Source organism: Ranitomeya imitator, chromosome 3 (assembly GCF_032444005.1).
Source record: "Ranitomeya imitator isolate aRanImi1 chromosome 3, aRanImi1.pri, whole genome shotgun sequence".
Classification (NCBI taxonomy): domain Eukaryota; kingdom Metazoa; phylum Chordata; class Amphibia; order Anura; family Dendrobatidae; genus Ranitomeya; species Ranitomeya imitator.
This window is the reverse complement of record NC_091284.1, coordinates 728,090,633-728,109,985: the sequence shown is the minus strand read 5'-3', so window position 1 is coordinate 728,109,985 and position 19,353 is coordinate 728,090,633. Positions and strand designations below refer to the sequence as shown.

Sequence of the window (19,353 nt, the reverse complement as noted above, 5' to 3'; positions counted from 1 at the left end):
GGGTGGAACAGGGATGTGACACCACAGTTCATCTAATTGATGATGAGCTACGGCGTACCGTACGCCAGAAACCTTACTCCGGCATCTGACTCCAACATGCCACTCATGAAGACCTGCGTTGCTCATGTTGGTCTTGACAAAGGTTTTTGTGCAAAAACTGGCAACTTAGAGAAATTGTCTTCTCACATCATATCAATATCACCTGCAGATCCCACAGCTGTAGTTTCCAGAACCCCCAGTGCAATAGTCAGAGAACGCTTCCCCATCCTGGCAGTCACAGTGACACACCGGCTCTATGTCCACATTAATCTCTTCATTGAATCCCAGCACCCTGAGCTTGAAGCTCTGCACTCCATCCTGACAAATCTTCTCATCCATCCATAATGTCACGTTAAAATCTACCTGAGAAAACAAACCAGAAGAGAGTTTACTGAGATTGTCTCACCTTTCCATCTGGGATACTTACTAGCTCATACAATGAACCCTGGACTGACAGTCATGGTGTTCACCAGTAATAAACAATGGATCATTCACCTCTGGGCACCATTTTCCTTGTTACTTAAATGCAGCAAGTGCAACATAAAGGCTATTACATTTTTTAATGAGGACCAATTACAGTAATGAAAATAAAAAATAAAAATTACCCCATGGACAATCACTTTAGCCCTTTAAGTGCTTTTTTTCAGGTGGTATTTTGAGCCAAGTAACCTTAAATTTCTTATATCAATGCTTTCTAAGAACAATTACTTTTTTATTTTTTTGGTTTGGCATGTTGTAGTTTTTGTGGAGTGGTTCATGGAAAAAAATCCTGCTATTCCACCAGTATTGATTGTGTTTTTTCCAGCCATGGACGCACGTTCAGTTACAATCTATTGCCACGGGAAGCCGGTGGCTTCACTTCAATAGTTAACAGCCACCAGCCAATCACAGGCTGGCAATTGACATTGGCGCGCATGTTGCTGGCGTATGGCATTACTTTTTTTGTACTGAAAGCTGTAATATTGGGGCAGGATGGAGACACATGGGGCAGGATGAAAACACATGGGGCAGGAAGAAGACACATGGGACCAGGATGAAGACACATGGGACCAGGAAAGGAGAGCACATGGGGCCAGGATGGGACAACATATGGGGCTATGAATGAGACACAAGGGAGACATTATTACTGTAGGGGCTGTTATGATGCGGTGGTTTAGGAGCAACATGGAACGAGCTCTGAAGGAAGTGGTAACTGTACTGACCGCAGTCCCTAAGCTCAACACAACACTAGAAGTAGCCGTGGAATGCTCCTAACTCTCCCTAGGCATCTCGTCACAGCCTAAGAGCTAACTACCCCTAAAGACAGAAGCAGGAAAACAATCTTGCCTCAGAGAAAATCCCCAAAGGATAGATTAGCCCCCCACAAATAAGGACTGTGAGTGGAGAGGGAAAAGACATACACAGAATGAAACCAGGATGAGCACAGGAGGCCAGTCTAGCTTGATAGATTGGACAGGATGGAATACTGTGCGGTCAGTATAAAACACTACAAAAATCCACGCAGAGTTCACAACAAATCTCCACACCTGACTAAAGGTGTTGAGGGCAAATTTGCTTCCCAGAGCTTCCAGCAAGACAGAATTAATTCATACTGATAAGCTGGACAAACATAGAAAGCACAGAACGGATAAGTCCACAATCTGTGAACAGAAAAGAGCAAGCAAGAACTTAGCTTTGCTGAACTGGTCAGGATAACAGGGAAATCCAAAGAGATGTGAATCCAACCAGGAACCATTTACAAGTGGCACTAGCTGAAGGAAAGATCCAGGCATAAATAGCCGAGCAGAAAAGACGATCAGTGGAGGCAGCTGCTGACAGCTAACTCCAAGGAGCAGCCATACCACTTGAAACCACAAGAGGGAGCCCAAGAGCAGAACTCACAAAAGTGCCACTTACAACCACCGGAGGGAGCCCAAGAGCGGAATTCACAACAAGAGGCTAATTAAGGGAGATTATTACTGCTGTGATGTATTTTATTTTTGAGGATACTATTTCAGTGGGGAGTCCTGTTACTGTGCAGGGCGACACTATGTCACTTTTTTTTTCTTCATCTGGTGTAGTGTAGACGTTGGGGAAAGATTGGGCAATGTGCTCTGGAAGTGGTGCTCTAGATAACTGCGTTATTTTCCGTAAAGATGAGTACTGGCTGGAAGAAGTGATGGCAGTCTGTGTTGGATGAAGAAGAAAAGCGAAGATGAAGGACTTCAACTAGAGACGTCACTGGTGAATCAATGTGTTACCTGTACACTATACACTATATAGTATATACCGAGCTCCTGTGTGTAATGTCACTGGTGATCAATGTATTACTTGTACACTGACACTATATACAGAGCTCCTGTGTATAATGTCACTGGTGAGTCAGTGTGTTACCAGTACACTGACACTATACACTGTATACTATGTACAGAGTTCCTGTGTATAATGCCACTGGTGATCACTGTATTACCTGTACACTGACACTGAATAGAGAGCTCCTGAGTATAATGTCACTGGTGAGGCAGTGTGTTACCTTTACAGTGACACTATACACTGTATAATGGTAATAGCTCCTGTGTATAATGGTAATATTAGTATTGTGTTTTCTTTTTAACTAATGATCAGTACCGTAGTATTCAGTCACTATGTGGTGGTAATATGTGATCTGGTCATGGTGTGGTGTTTTTTTTCCTTGTATGTGGTATTGTTCGGTCACTATGAGGTTTTAATACATGGTCTGGTCATGGTGTGGTGGTATTTCTCACTTGTATGTAATATTATTAGATCACTATTTGGTTGTAATATGTGATCTGGTCATGGTGTGGCTGTATTTTTTCCTTGTATGTGGAATTATTCGGTCACTATGTGGTGGCAATATGTGGTTTGGACATGGTGTGGCAGTATTTCTCCCTTGTATGTGGTCACTTTGTGGTGCTAATATGTGGTCTGGTCATGGTGTAGCAGTATTTGTTCATTGTATGTGGTATTATTCGGTCACTATTAGGTTGTAATATGAGGACTGGTTATGGTGTGGCGATATCTGTTCCTTGTATGTGGTATTATTTGTTGGTTACTATGTGGTGGTAATATGTGGTCTGGTAATGGTGTGGCAGTATTTGTTCCTTGTATGTGGTATTATTCAGTCACATTTTGGTTGTAATATGTGGTCTGGTCATGGTGTAGAGGCATTTCTCTCTTGTATGTGGTATTATTCAGTTTCTATCTGGTTGTAATATGTGGTCTTGTCATGGTGTGGCAACATTTGTTTCTTTTATGTGGTATTATTCAGTCAATATGAGGTGTAATATGTGGTTTGCTAATTGTGTGGTGGTATTTGTTCCTTGTATCTGGTAATATTCAATTATTATGTGATGGTAGTATGTGGTCTGGTCATGGTGTAGCCGTATTTTTTCTTGTATGTGGTATTCAGTCGCTATGTGGTGGTCATATGTAGTCTGGTCATGTTGTGGTGGTATTTCTCTCTTGTATGTGGTATTATTCGGTGACTATGTGCAGTAATATGTGATCTGATCATGGTGTGACAGTGTTTCTCCCTTGTATGTGATATTATTCAATCACTATGTGGTGGTAATATGTGATCTGGTCATGGTGTGGCAGTATTTGTCCCTTGTATGTGGTTTTATTCAGTTACTATGTGGCGGTAATATGTAGTATGGTCATGGTGTGGTAATTGTTCTTTATATGTGGTATTATTCAGTCACTATGTGGTTGTAATATTATTATTTTATTATTATTATTTATTGTTATAGCGCCATTTATTCCATGGCGCTTTACATGTAAGGAGGGGTATACATAATAAAAACAAGTACAATAATCTTAAACAATACAAGTCATAACTGGTACAGGAGGAGAGAGGACCCTGCCTGCGAAGGCTTACAACCTACAAGGGATGGGTGTTATGGACCTGGTGGTTAGGAGCACCCGGAACGACCTGATGGTTAAACTCACACAGGACAAGCTCTGGGAAGTGGGAGCTCTGCTGACCGCAACCCCTAATCCTATCACACAACTAGAAATAGCCGTGGAGCGTACCTAACACTCCCTAGACGCCTCTTCACAGCCTAAGAGCTAACTAGCCCTAAAGATAGAAAATAAAGCCTACCTTGCCTCAGAGAAATTCCCCAAAGGAAAAGGCAGCCCCCCACATATATTGACTGTGAGTAAAGATGAAAGTCACAAACACAGAAATGAAACAGGTTTCAGCAAAGGGAGGCCAGACTTACTAAACAGACTGAGGATAGGAAAGGTATCTTTGCGGTCAGCACAAAAAACTACAAAAAGACCACGCAGAGTGTGCAAAAAGACCTCCGCACCGACTCACGGTGCGGAGGTGCCACTCTGCATCCCAGAGCTTCCAGCTAGCAAAGCAAAATCATGAAAGCAAGCTGGACAAGGAAACAATGAACAAATAATTAACCAGCAGGGACTTAGCTTCTGCTGGAGTAGACAGGTCACCAGAAAGATCCAAGAGCGAACTGAACCAGTACAAGAACATTGACAGCTGGCATGAAGTAACGATCTGAGTGGAGTTAAATAGAGCAGCCAGCCAAAGAATAAACTACGTCACCTGTGGAAGGAACCTCAGAAGCAGCAGCTCCACTCACAGCCACGAGAGGGAGTCCATGGACAGAACTCGCCGAAGTACCATTCATGACCACAGGAGGGAGTTCAATAACAGAATTCACAACAAATGGGTGAGAATACAGTAGGCAAGGGTAGAGCTGGTCATGCAGCGGTTTGGTCGATCGGTGGTTACTTCAGGTTAAAGGCTTGTCGGAAGAGGTGGGTCTTCAGGCTCTTTTTGAAGGTTTCGATGGTAGGTGAAAGTCTGATATGTTGTGGTAGAGAGTTCCATAGCAGGGGTGATGCGCGAGAGAAATCTTGTATGTGATTGTGGGAAGAGGAGACAAGAAAGGAATAGAGAAGGAGATCTTGTGAGGATCGGAGGTTGCATGCAGGAAAGTACCTCGCGCAGCAGAGTTTAGAATAGATTGGAGGGGTGCGAGAGTGTTTGAGGGGAGGCCACAGAGCAGGAGGTTGCAGTAGTCAAGGCGAGAGATGATGAGGGCATGGACTTGGGTTTTTGCAGATTCTTGGTTGAGGAATGAATGGATTGTGAAATATTTTTGAGTTGAAGTCGGCAGGAAGTGGAAAGGGCTTGGATATGTGGTTTGAAGGAGAGATCAGCGTCGAGGATTACCCCGAGGCAGCGAGCTTGTGGGACTGGGGAGAGTGGGCAGCCATTTACTGTAATGGATAGGTTCATTGGGGGGGTCACGTGAGATGGGGGAAAGATGATGAATTCTGTTTTGTCCATGTTAAGTTTCAGAAATCTAGTGGAGAAGAAGGATGAAATAGCGGATAGACATTGAGGGATTCTGGTTAGTAGGGAGGTGATATCTGGTCCAGAGATGTAGATCTGTGTGTCATCAGCATAGAGATGATACTGAAAGCCATGAGATTCTATGAGCTGTCCCAGACCAAAGGTGTAAATGGAGAAGAGCAGGGGCCCTAGGACTGAACCTTGTGGGACTCCGACAGATAGGGGGCGAGGTGAGGAGGTGGTGTGTGAGTGGGAGACGCTGAATGTCCGGTCTGTTAGGTATGATGAAATCCAGGATATGGCCAAGTCTGTAATATGTGGTCTGGTCATAGTGTGGTAGTATTTGTATGTTGGATTATTTGGTCACTGTGTGGGGGCAATATGTGGTCTGATCATGGTGTGGTGGTATTTGTTCCTTCTATGTGGTATTCTGTCTATGTGGTGACAATATGTGGTCTGGTCATGGTGTGGTGGTATTTCTCTCTTGTATTTGGTATTATTTGGTCACTATATGATGGAAATTTGTGGTCTGGTCATTGTGGGGCTGTATTTGTCTCTTGTATGTGGTATTATTGGTTATTTAAAAATATGTATGTGACACATTCCCTTAAAAAAAAATAGAAATATACCTAAAAAGAGTATTTGGTATTTAAAGAAATGTTTAATAGTTTAAAATAGAGTAGGGCCCTGCCTAAAGAGTCAACCTTTGTAGTGATAGCAGGCTTAAAAAATCTTTTGATCAAAACAAAAGTTGATGGCTATGTATGTGATATGGTGTTCAATGGGAACTTTTAATGTGTGATTGGTGAGGATGTGGTGCAGATGTGGAGTTTTCCAAGAGTGGGTGGTGGGACTGTGGAAGGTTCAAGGGGTGCAGGCTGAGCTGAGGTGGAGCTTGGGCAGATTTTCAGGGGGGCCTGAAAATTTTGATAGTATGGGGCCCTGAAATTCCTGGTGGCAGTCTTGACTGTATGTGTGTAGAAATTACAATTTTAGACAAGTTCTAAGTGTAACATAAAAATATGGAAACCTTTTGTTGTTTTGGCTCTTACACAGTTTCCCTTTGCCATCCTTTCTGATATTGTCATAGAGCCCCGATAGTGGTATTCCATGTGCAGGAAACACCCTGCTATCCATTTATTACTACTTGTGGCAAAAAACTAAAGGAGGCAAGGGCACAATATTGGCTACTACAGGCACTAGTAACAGCGATTTTGGAAATGGGAGGTAGCAGAAAAAGTCGCTGAACACAGACAGGTGAAAGGTGGATGCTTTTGGCTTGTTGTTAACCATGAGGGAATGATGAGACTTAAAGGATTATTCCCATCTCCAAGATCCCATCCCAATATGTAGTAGGTGTAATATTAATATTTTTAACAAACACCACCAATTTGAAATGTAGTATAGTCTTTCTGATTTGCTATGTCTCTTTCCTCATGTGCAGGCATTGCAGGACCTTAGGTATCCATGGTTACGACCACTGATATAGTGATACGTAGGCATGGATACCTAAGGTCCTGCAATGCCTGCACATGAGGAAAGAGACATAGCGAGTCATAAAAACTATATTACATTGCTAATTGGAAGTTTTGCTAATATTATTATTATTATTACACCTACAACATATTGGTATAGGATGTTGGAGATGGGAATACCCCTTTAAGAAAACTAATTACTTTCATTTTGCATGGTGATACTTTCTCTTTCCCCCAATGTTCTACTTTGAATTTTGGTCTATACTTTTATATACTTAATATACAGTATAGCGTATGTTTCCATACCATTTGGTTAATTTTGACCCCTGAGCACAGACCATATGGCTGTTCTTTCTTAGTAGCGTCAGGACAATTGGAAGAATAAGAGATGTGAATTCCTTTTGGTAAATTTACATGTTCCAAGTTCACTGTGGATGACAAATTCTGAAAAGATAGAAAGCATTAGGTAAGATACATAAACTCATTATTGGACATTCAGCTATAAATGTTCACATTTCGAAAAATTGATTTACTTTCTTGAAAGATATAATATTACAAGTTATTGGAACTATACGTAGCAGTGCTTCAGCTCTCGTATGTATTGAGAAAATTACGATCTGCTATGAACGCCAGCCATGGGCTGACTTTCACAGGAGGATCGTAATTAAATGAATGAAGTTATAAACAGACCCCCAGATGACATGACAGCTAGTGATGAGTGAGTGTACTCGTTGCTCGTATTTTCCCGAGCACGCTCGGGTGTTCTCCGACTATTTGTTAGTGAATGATTTACAGCTACTAGCCAGGCTGAGTACATGTGGGGGTTACCTGGTTGCTAGGGAATCCCCACATGTATTCAAGCTGGGCAGTAGCTGTAAATCATTCAGCTGCCGTGATGAAAACTAAATCTCCGAGCACTTACAAATACTCGGAGACCACCCGAGCAACGAGTACACTCGCTCATCCCTAATAAAAGCCCAACAGCGCCTAGCGATCACGTCACGGGCTCCCTGAATGTAGTGAGAACGATGGGATTTAACAGGTTAACAGCGGCGGGCGGAGCTCTGCTCCACCCGCGGCTGTTAAAGGCACATGATGGCTGATTAAATCAGCCATAATATGTGGAGAAAAATGTGGGCTCAGCGTACTTGTAAATCAAAAGTTGTGAAGGTGTTTATAGACAATAAAATGCCAGATAGACAGATCAGCATATAAAAAAATTAGACCTATAAACGTGAAAAAAAAATGCCCACCATGAAGTCTAAATTAAACAGTTAAAAAGTATATAGCCTTTAGTTAGTGTCAAGGACAGTAAAAAAGTGGGTAAAAAAGGTTTCACTGGATACGCACTTTTTACTGTCTTTGACTCTATATTAAAGTTATATTGTTTTTAACTATTCTTGTATTTTATTTATGGACTTTATGGTCGGCATTGTTTTCACTCTTATATTTCTAAATGTTATTCTACAGGTTGAACTCCATATACTTATATCTACCTTCAGCCTTAAAAACTAAGAAACCATGAATACTCACATTATACGCTTGGGAAATTAGATTAACCACATTGCTGGAATCTTCCTTTAATTCACCCACTGCAGATTTCGGAATGAGCTCACTTAGTCCCTAAAAAAACAAACAAGAAACAGCCGTACAGTCATTTAAGAAAGCACACCATATTTTAATTATACTGAATATTATATATGTACATATGTATGAATATTAGCGCACATGTCAAGACCCTAGCAGTCAGAGCACCGCATATTGCCCCACGTATATATGCATGCAAAATATGTCATTTGTGACCACTCTGTGATGTTATGATTAAACTTTTCACAGGAAAAATGTCGCCAGCTAATGGGGCTTTTCTCCTTTGTTTGAATGCAGTAGCAGTGACTGATGCTGCATTCATTCTCAGTAGGACTGTTAGAGATAATCAACTGTCTTCACCAGTCCCAGGTAGAATGAGTGGAGCTTCTGGCGCACTGGGGGGTCTGTGTGGTCGGCCCCCCACCAATGTAGAAGTTATCATTTATCCTTTAGGTGTAAATATTAACAACATTTGTACACTTCCAACTGTCCAAAATTTGTTGAAACTGTTCCAAATTTTATGAAATATTTTGCCAAATTTGGGCATGTCCCAGTCTGAAAAATGCTGGCATGTACATAAACCTTGCCCAAAGGTAGACAAGCCCATTTTGTTTTGGTTATACTTGGGGAAGTCCTTTGTGGTGAGACGTTTTTGCTATTTTATCAATCTAGATGTTGGGAAGTATGAGTCTGCCAATTTAGCGTAATCTACCGAATATGTTAGGCCCTACTTACAACACTATTGACCTCCATTATAGCTCCACTGACTACCTCATCTGGAACGTCTCAGTGACTGTGAAGCTCATTTTCTCTTCTTACATAGAAGTCTACACACCTGATATGTGGGAAGGACATTACTTGTGACAGCAAATATAGGCTGTATGTTGGCTGCTGTAAGGATCTGGGAGAGATGTCCCACCGATGGGTAATCCTGTGCAAGACGCAAGAAGAATAGAATGTTTCTTCAATTCAGAGACTGTAGTTGTCACATTGAGGGCTGGAAACGTCATATTCATCATTACTCACAAACATATTACTGTGGTGATACTCTCCATTCTCGTTTAGGTGACAGCGCCCATCAGCAGGGATGTAGATGCCAGCTAATTTTCCATCCCCTGCCATGTGAAAGACGTCATCAGATGCAAAAACTAACAATCGAGTAACATTCCTCCAGCCAATGTGATCCTGCAATAGAGATTTAATACTTAGAGAAATGATCTGGTGAACCTACTGTAGTAGAGTATTGTGCCAGGATTATCTAAATAGAGCTAAGATTATATACTGTTATGACGCGGTGGTTTAGGAGCAACATGGAACGAGCTCTGAAGGAAGTGGTAACTGTACTGACCGCAGTCCCTAAGCTCAACACAACACTAGAAGCAGCCGTGGGATGCTCCTAACTCTCCCTATGCATCTCGTCACAGCCTAAGAGCTAACTACCCCTAAAGACAGAAGCAGGAAAACTATCTTACCTCAGAGAAAATCCCCAAATGATAGATTAGCCCCCCACAAATAAGGACTGTGAGTGGAGAGGGAAAAGACATACACAGAATGAAACCAGGATGAGCACAGGAGGCCAGTCTAGCTTGATAGATAGGACAGGATGGAATACTGTGCGGTCAGTATAAAACACTACAAAAATCCACGCAGAGTTTACAAAAAATCTCCACACCTGACTAAAGGTGTGGAGGGTAAATCTGCTTCCCAGAGCTTCCAGCAAGACATAATTAATTCATACTGATAAGCTGGACAAACATAGAAAGCACTGAACGGATAAGTCCACAATCTGTAAACAGAACAGAGCAAGTAAGAACTTAGCTTTGCTGAACTGGTCAGGAAAACAGGGAAATCCAAAGAGATGTGAATCCAACTAGAAACCATTTACAAGTGGCACTGGCTGAAGGAACAGCCAGACCTAAATAGCCGAGCAGAAGAGAAGATGAGTGGAGGCAGCTGATGACAGCTAACTCCAAGGAGCAGCCATACCACTTAAAACCACAAGAGGGAGCCCAAGAGCAGAACTCACAAAAGTGCCACTTACAACCACCGGAGGGAGCCCAAGAGCGGAATTCACAACAATATACCTCACGTCCCAATATACCAAGAATAATCCTGCCATGGAGGCTGTAATATTACCTCATTACCTGTAAGCCTGCTCAAAGTGAGACATCTCACTGTAAAGTCTACCACTAGGCTTCAAGAGTAGGTAAAGTGTATTTTTTAAATTTAATTATTACCGTAATTAACATTTGCAAAGTGATGAATCTTTGTAATTTGCTTCATTACCTGATTTTACTTATTTTTCTCCAAAATACCATTCCGAGAGTGCTGTTTTAATTGTCTCGTTCATGCTCTTTTAAAAGCTGCTTTGAACTGCTGCCCTAGCATAAGGGGATAAGGGAAGGATTTGGCCGATTAACGCCTCCCTTTTATTGGCAACACACCAGCTCTGCATTACATTCAGTCAGACATGTTATTTGGCAGGCTTTCTGTTAAATATCCCTCACTATGGTGCAGTACCCCGTGTTCCTTCCTGGTCAGATAAAGATTCAACTTAGTCCTCCAGGATTGGTTTGACACGTTGTCAGTAGAGCACACCACACTAGATGCCTTCGTCAGCTCTATTTAATGTCACTGCAGGTACTCACTGCTAGTGAAGAATCCGTTTGTACAGTAGTCACACGGGTCAATGTGTGTCGCTGTGAATCCCTCCCTTGTGTCTGTAAAGGTACCTTCACACATAACGATATTGTTAACGATATCGTTGCTATTTGTGACGTAGCAACGATATCGTTAATGAAATCGTTCTGTGTGACAGCGACCAACGATCAGGCCCCTGCTGGGAGATCGTTGGTCGCTGAACAAAGTCCAGAACTTTATTTCGTCGCTGGACTCCCTGGAGACATCGCTGGATCGGCGTGTGTGACACCGATCCAGCGATGTCTTCACTGGTAACCAGGGTAAACATCGGGTAACTAAGCGCAGGGCCGCGCTTAGTAACCCGATGTTTACCCTGGTTACCATGCTAAAAGTAAAAAAAAAACAAACACTAGATACTTACCTACCGCTGTCTGGCCTCCAGCGCTGTGCTCTGCACTCCTCCTGTACTGTCTGTGAGCCGGAAAGCAGAGCGGTGACGTCACCGCTCTGCTTTCCGGCTCACAGACAGTACAGGAGGAGTGCAGAGCGCAGCGCTAGAGGACAGACAGCGGTAGGTAAGTATCTAGTGTTTGTTTTTTTTTACTTTTAGCATGGTATCCAGGGTAAACATCGCGTTACTAAGCGCGGCCCTGCGCTTAGTTACCCGATGTTTACCCTGGTTACCGGCATCGTTGGTCGCTGGAGAGCTGTCTGTGTGACAGCTCTCCAGCGACCAAACAGCGACGCTGCAGCGATCCGGATCGTTGTCGGTATCGCTGCAGCGTCGCTTAATGTGAAGGGGCCTTAAGTCTTACACAGATACCAGACAATTTACAATCTTTCTTCTTCCTGCACGTTGTAGCATTGTCATACTTTCTGTTGTCAAACTAGACCTAAAACAAGACTGTGCAGTATAGAGAGGCAGTCTGTGGTGTAGCAGATAGAAATTTCTGTGAACACTTCAGAAAATGAACTATGGATGCTTGAAATGTGCATCTTCTTGTAGGAAGCTTATAACAGCCAGTAAGAGCTTGAGGCTATGTGCACATGTTCAGGAAAGTTTGCAGAATTTTCCTGAGCAAATCCGGACTACTTTCACTGGAAATCCGCTTGCGTTTTTTTCGCGTTTTTTGCATGTTTTTTTCTCATTTTTTGTGCATATTTTTGGTGTATTTTTCGTAGATTTTTCCGGAGGTTCCCAATACAATAATATAGTGGCAAACACGCAAAAAATCCACAAAATTAATGAACATGCTGTGTTTTTTTTTGCGGAAACATGGACACAAAAATTGCGAAATTCATTAAAATTGATGGGATGCTTAATGTAAGCGTTTTTGCAGCAGAAAACCGTCGAAAAAACAAGAAAAACCGCAAAAAATCCAGAACGTGTGCACATAGCCTTAAAGAACGATTATGGTTTGTAACATAAAGGGTAGCCATCATTTTAATTTTACTAATCAATTGTATACTTCAAAATAAGAAACTTTGTAATGTATCTTTTCATAGAAATCTCCATCAGGACTCATCATTCATTTTCAAAATTCTCAATTCTGAGGTAATATCCAGATTTATTGAAGATAGACTCTCCCATTACTGAGATAGGAGATAGCGGCTGCTACAGATAAGATTCTATGTAGACGGGAGAAGGAGGAGCTCTGTCTCTAGCTCCTCCCTCCTTCCTAGTTCTACATGGAATCTTATCAGTAGCAACCGCCATCTCCTATCTCAGTAGTAGGAAAATCTCTCTTCACTGAATACAGGTTTTTCCTGTGAATTGAGAATTTTTAGAATAAATGATCAGTCCAGGAGTAACATAGTAACATAGTTAGTAAGGCCGAAAAAAGACATTTGTCCATCCAGTTCAGCCTATATTCCATCATAATAAATCCCCAGATTTACGTCCTTCTACAGAGCCTAATAATTGTATGATACAATATTGTTCTGCTCCAGGAAGACATCCAGGCCTCTCTTGAACCCCTCGACTGAGTTCGCCATTACCACCTCCTCAGGCAAGCAATTCCAGATTCTCACTGCCCTAACAGTAAAGAATCCTCTTCTATGTTGGTGGAAAAACCTTCTCTCCTCCAGACGCAAAGAATGCCCCCTTGTGCCCGTCACCTTCCTTGGTATAAACAAATCCTCAGCGAGATATTTGTATTGTCCCCTTATATACTTATACATGGTTATTAGATCGCCCCTCAGTCGTCTTTTTTCTAGACTAAATAATCCTAATTTCGCTAATCTATCTAGGTATTGTAGTTCTCCCATCCCCTTTATTAATTTTGTTGCCCTCCTTTGTACTCTCTCTAGTTCCATTATATCCTTCCTGAGCACCGGTGCCCAAAACTGGACACAGTACTCCATGTGCGGTCTAACTAGGGATTTGTACAGAGGCAGTATAATGCTCTCATCATGTGTATCCAGACCTCTTTTAATGCACCCCATGGTCCTGTTTGCCTTGGCAGCTGCTGCCTGGCACTGGCTGCTCCAGGTAAGTTTATCATTAACTAGGATCCCCAAGTCCTTCTCCCTGTCAGATTTGCCCAGTGGTTTCCCGTTCAGTGTGTAATGGTGATATTGATTCCTTCTTCCCATGTGTATAACCTTACATTTATCATTGTTAAACCTCATCTGCCACCTTTCAGCCCAAGTTTCCAACCTATCCAGATCCATCTGTAGCAGAATACTATCTTCTCTTGTATTAACTGCTTTACATAGTTTTGTATCATCTGCAAATATCGATATTTTACTGTGTAAACCTTCTACCAGATCATTAATGAATATGTTGAAGAGAACAGGTCCCAATACCGACCCCTGCGGTACCCCACTGGTCAGAGCGACCCAGTTAGAGACTATACCATTTATAACCACCCTCTGCTTTCTATCACTAAGCCAGTTACTAACCCATTTACATACATTTTCCCCCAGACCAAGCATTCTCATTTTGTGTACCAACCTCTTGTGCGGCACGGTATCAAACGCTTTGGAAAAATCGAGATATACCACGTCCAATGACTCACCGTTGTCCAGCCTATAGCTTACCTCTTCATAAAAACTGATTAGATTGGTTTGACAGGAGCGATTTCTCATAAACCCATGCTGATATGGAGTTAAACAGTTATTCTCATTGAGATAATCCAGAATAACATCCCTCAGAAACCCTATTTTACCAACAATAGAGGTTAGACTTACTGGCCTATAATTTCCGGGTTCACTTTTGGAGCCCTTTTTGAATATTGGCACCACATTTGCTATGCGCCAGTCCTGCGGAACAGACCCCGTCGCTATAGAGTCCCTAAAAATAAGAAATAATGGTTTATCTATTACATTACTTAGTTCTCTTAGTACTCGTGGGTGTATGCCATCCGGACCCGGAGATTTATCTATTTTGATCTTATTTAGCCGGTTTCGCACCTCTTCTTGGGTTAGATTGGTGACCCTTAATATAGGGTTTTCATTGTTTCTTGGGATTTCACCTAGCATTTCATTTTCCGCCGTGAATACCGTGGAGAAGAAGGTGTTTAATATGTTAGCTTTTTCCTCGTCATCTACAACCATTCTTTCCTCACTATTTTTTACGGGGCCTACATTTTCAGTTTTTATTCTTTTACTATTGATATAGTTGAAGAACAGTTTGGGATTAGTTTTACTCTCCTTAGCAATGTGCTTCTCTGTTTCCTTTTTGGCAGCTTTAATTAGTTTTTTAGATAAAGTATTTTTCTCCCTATAGTTTTTTAGAGCTTCAATGGTGCCATCCTGCTTTAGTAGTACAAATGCTTTCTTTTTACTGTTAATTGCCTGTCTTACTTCTTTGTTTAGCCACATTGGGTTTTTCCTATTTCTAGTCCTTTTATTCCCACAAGGTATAAACCGCTTACAGTGCCTATTTAGGATGTTCTTAAACATTTTCCATTTAATATCTGTATTCTTATTTCTGAGGATATTGTCCCAGTCTACCAGATTAAGGGCATCTCTAAGCTGGTCAAACTTTGCCTTCCTAAAGTTCAGTGTTTTTGTGACTCCCTGACAAGTCCCCCTAGTGAAAGACAGGTGAAACTGTACAATATTGTGGTCGCTATTTCCTAGATGCCCGACCACCTGCAGATTTGTTATTCTGTCAGGTCTATTAGATAGTATTAGGTCTAAAAGTGCTGCTCCTCTGGTTGGATTCTGCACCAATTGTGAAAGATAATTTTTCTTGGTTATTAGCAGAAACCTGTTGCCTTTATGGGTTTCACAGGTTTCTGTTTCCCAGTTAATATCCGGGTAGTTAAAGTCCCCCATAACCAGGACCTCATTATGGGTTGCAGATTTCTGTGATCAGATATATTACAAAGTTACGTTCCTGGCTGCATGCTTAGGGCACCTGAGTGGGAACTTCCTGATTCTTAAAGAGAGAGTGTGTGCGCTCCAAATGTGTCCCCAACCTATTGCTGAGAGACAATTGGTACTTAAGGCACCTCCACCTGTTGGAAGGTGCTTGAGAAACATGCTCTTTCAGTGTGTGTGCAACTACTGAATTGCCAGGCCCTGTCCTGTTTCTGATCTTGCTTGTACCTGTTTCCCTGGGTCTGTATACCCAGGCTAGAACCCTGAATCTGTACCTGTATCTGATCTTTCCTGTTTCCTGTTTCTGTCACCTTGGTGGCTGAATACTCAGGCCTCAACCCTGAACATTGTACCTGTGTCTGTTCCTGACTAAATTTGGACCAATCCCTGAACCTGTTTGTACTCAATGCTGGATCTTTCCCTAAACCTGCTGTGTCTGTACCTGTACCTATCCCTAAACCTGCTGTGTCTTTACCTGTACCTATCCCTAAACCTGCTGTGTCTGTACCTGTACCTATCCCTAAACCTGCTGTGTCTGTACCTGCACCTATCCCTAAAGCTGCAGTGTCTGAACCAGTACCTATCGCTATACCTGCAGTGTCTGAAACTCCCTATCTTTAAAACCTGCAGTGTCTGAACCTGTACCTATCACTTAACTGCTGTGTCTGAACCAGTACATATCTTTATAACCTGCAGAATTTGATCCAGTACCTATCCCTATTCTGTTGTCTCTGTGCAACATTAGTGATCTGTGTGTACACTTGCTAGTTCATTGTAGTACCCTGTATGAATCTGGTCCTGTCTGTCCTGCGTACACCGGTACTTGTTTTGGTCATGTGTGAACTTCATCTTGTCTTCCCTGTGTGTACTTGTCTTTGTAATTGTCCCGTGCTTACCTGATCCTGTTCATTCCATGTGAATGGTGTCCTGTCTCGCATGTCTGCGCCTGTGGTTCCCTGCCTGTCTGCATCTGTGGTTCCCTGCCTATCCGTTTCTGCAGTTTCCTGCCTGTCTGCATCTGTGGTTCCCTGCCTGTCCACATCTGCGGTTCTCTGCCTGTGCGCGTGTGCGGTTTGCTGCCTGTCCATGTCCCCTGTTTGCTGACTGTGCGCATCTGCGGTTCACTGCTTGGCCAGGTCTGCAGTTCGCTGCTTAGCTGGGTCTGTGGTTTGCTGCTTTGCCATGTCTGTAGTTTGAACTGGGTCTTGCCCATTCCTGTATTCCAGTCGTACCTGCCGGTGTTCCAGTCCATCCTGAAATTGTTTTTTGTCTGAACTGGGTCCTACCTGTTCGTCGTTTGTGTATTCCAGTCATACCTGCCTGTGTTCCAGTCCTTCCTGAAACTGTTCCTTGCCTGATTGGGTCCTACCCGTTCCTGTATTCCAGTTATACGTGCGTGTGTGTGTCCCAGTCCTTCCTGCAACTTTCCTTGTCTGTTCAGTCTGAACTGGGTCCTACCTCTGCCAGTGTATCAGCCATGCCAACCAGCCCGCCAGTGTACCAGCCGTACCCCCCTGAACTGACCTGCCTGCCTGTACATCACCCATATCGGCCAGTGCCTGCCTGCATACCAGCCATGGCTGACAGTAATTCCCTGTCTATGTATCAGCTGAGCCAGAGCGTATGCCTACAATACCTTCCTGCACCTGTTGTTACAGTGTCCTGTCCCCTTGGGGCTCAGCTGCTTCTGCCGGACGCTGCCCTGGCGTGGTACCCGGCAGCTACCTGCAGCACAAGCCTGACTTCACCACTAGAGGCTCCAGTCAAGACCAAGGTAGCTGCTTAGTCATTTTCTTTTGGGGTAGTCTAGTCTGTGACACAGTGGGAAATTGATCCATGCTCATGCTAAAAAGTCCGAGCGCGAGAGTAACAACTTGTAATATTGATTTATGAAATAAAAATTAAAGAGATGGTTACACTTTTAATACAGTGTGACATGTGACCAAATGTCTAACATGATTGAACTTGCAACCATAGCTTGTAATTGTGATTGGTAGCAGGTCACAATGAGACCCTATAGACAATCATTAGATCCAATGTTAGAATGGACAATGCGATCCTCTATGTCACGTAATATATGGTGCCATGTGACACCGGCCTATTTCAAAAACTTCTAGAAAAAAAAAACATAGGAACAATACAATGTAGAATAAAGGTGATCCAAAACTGTTGTATTAGGAGGACTAATAAATTCGGTAAAAAGCAAATCAAGGCAGCAAAGATTGAGACAGAGAGACTCATTGCCAGAGAGAGTAAAAAAAATCCCAAAATATTCTTTAACTACGTAAATAGTAAGAAACTAAAAAATGATAGGGTTGGCCCCCTTAAAAATAGTCTGGGTGAAATGGTGGATGAGGATGAGGAAAAAGCCAATATGCTAAATGACTTTTTTTCATCAGTATTTACACAAGAAAATTCCATGGCAGACAATATGATCAGTGATAACAAAAATTCCACATTAAGTGTCACCTGCTTAACCCAGCAGGAAGTACGGCAGCATCTAAAAATCACTAAAATTGACAAATCTCCGGGCCCGGATGGGATACACCCCCGAGTACTGCAGGAATTAAGTACATTAAGTACCATTATTTATAATCTTCAAAGACTCCATAATGACAGGGTCTGTACCACAGGACTGGCGTATAGCAAATGTGGTGCCAATATTCAAAAAGGGGACAAAAACTGAACTCGGTAATTATAGGCCAGTAAGCTTAACCTCTACTGTGGGTAAAATCCTGGAGGGCATTCTAAGGGATGCTATACTGGAGTATCTGAAGAGGAATAACCTCATGACCCAGTATCAGCACGGGTTTACTAGAGACCGTTCCTGTCAGACTAATCTGATCAATTTCTATGAAGAGGTAAGTTCCGGACTCGACCAAGGGAACCCAGTGGACGTAGTGTATATGGACTTTTCAAAAACCTTTGATACGGTGCCACACAAAAGGTTGATGTATAAAATGAGAATAATGGGGATAGGGGAAAATATGTGTAAGTGGGTTAAGAGCTGGCTCAGGGATAGGAAACAAAGGGTGGTTATTAATAGAGCACACTTGGACTGGGTCGCGGTTAGCAGTGGGGTACCACAGGGGTCAGTATTGGGCCCTCTTCTTTTTAACATATTTATTAATTGTAGGGGGCATACTGTTATGGACCTGGTGGTTAGGAGCACCCGGAACGACCTGATGGTTAAACACACACAGGACAAGCTCTGGGAAGTGGGAGCTCTGCTGACCGCAACCCCTAATCCTATCACACAACTAGAAATAGCCGTGGAGCGTACCTAACACAACCTAGACGCCTCTTCACAGCCTAAGAGCTAACTAGCCCTAAAGATAGAAAATAAAGCCTACCTTGCCTCAGAGAAATTCCCCAAAGGAAAAGGCAGCCCCCCACATATATTGACTGTGAGTAAAGATGAAAGTCACAAACACAGAAATGAAACAGGTTTCAGCAAAGGGAGGCCAGACTTACTAAACAGACTGAGGATAGGAAAGGTATCTTTGCGGTCAGCACAAAAAACTACAAAAGACCACGCAGAGTGTGCAAAAAGACCTCCGCACCGACTCACGGTGCGGAGGTGCCACTCTGCATCCCAGAGCTTCCAGCTAGCAAGACAAAATCATGATAGCCAACTGGACAAGGAAACAATGAACAAATAATTAACTAGCAGGGACTTAGCTTCTGCTGGAGTAGACAGGTCACCAGAAAGATCCAAGAGCGAACTGAACCAGTACAAGAACATTGACAGCTGGCATGGAGTAACGATCTGAGTGGAGTTAAATAGAACAGCCAGCCAAAGAATAAACTACGTCACCTGTGGAAGGAACCTCAGAAGCAGCAGCTCCACTCACAGCCACCAGAGGGAGTCCATGGACAGAACTCGCCGAAGTACCATTCATGACCACAGGAGGGAGTTCGAAAACAGAATTCACAACAGTACCCCCCCCCCCTTGAGGA

At 42.7% G+C, this 19,353-nt stretch overlaps 1 protein-coding gene across 1 annotated transcript in view; it reads right to left on the bottom strand.

Annotated features, from left to right (window-relative positions):
* The window catches only part of ITGB7 (integrin subunit beta 7), a 176,017-nt gene that overhangs the window by 41,080 nt on the left and 115,584 nt on the right, over positions 1 to 19,353 (bottom strand). The window contains exons 7-11 of the mRNA XM_069758775.1: positions 9,451 to 9,609; positions 9,260 to 9,355; positions 8,371 to 8,460; positions 7,144 to 7,281; positions 203 to 402 (exon numbers count right to left, since the gene is read on the bottom strand). Coding sequence (XP_069614876.1) covers positions 203 to 402; positions 7,144 to 7,281; positions 8,371 to 8,460; positions 9,260 to 9,355; positions 9,451 to 9,609 — 683 coding nt within the window. The remainder of the gene's footprint in view (positions 1 to 202; positions 403 to 7,143; positions 7,282 to 8,370; positions 8,461 to 9,259; positions 9,356 to 9,450; positions 9,610 to 19,353) is intronic.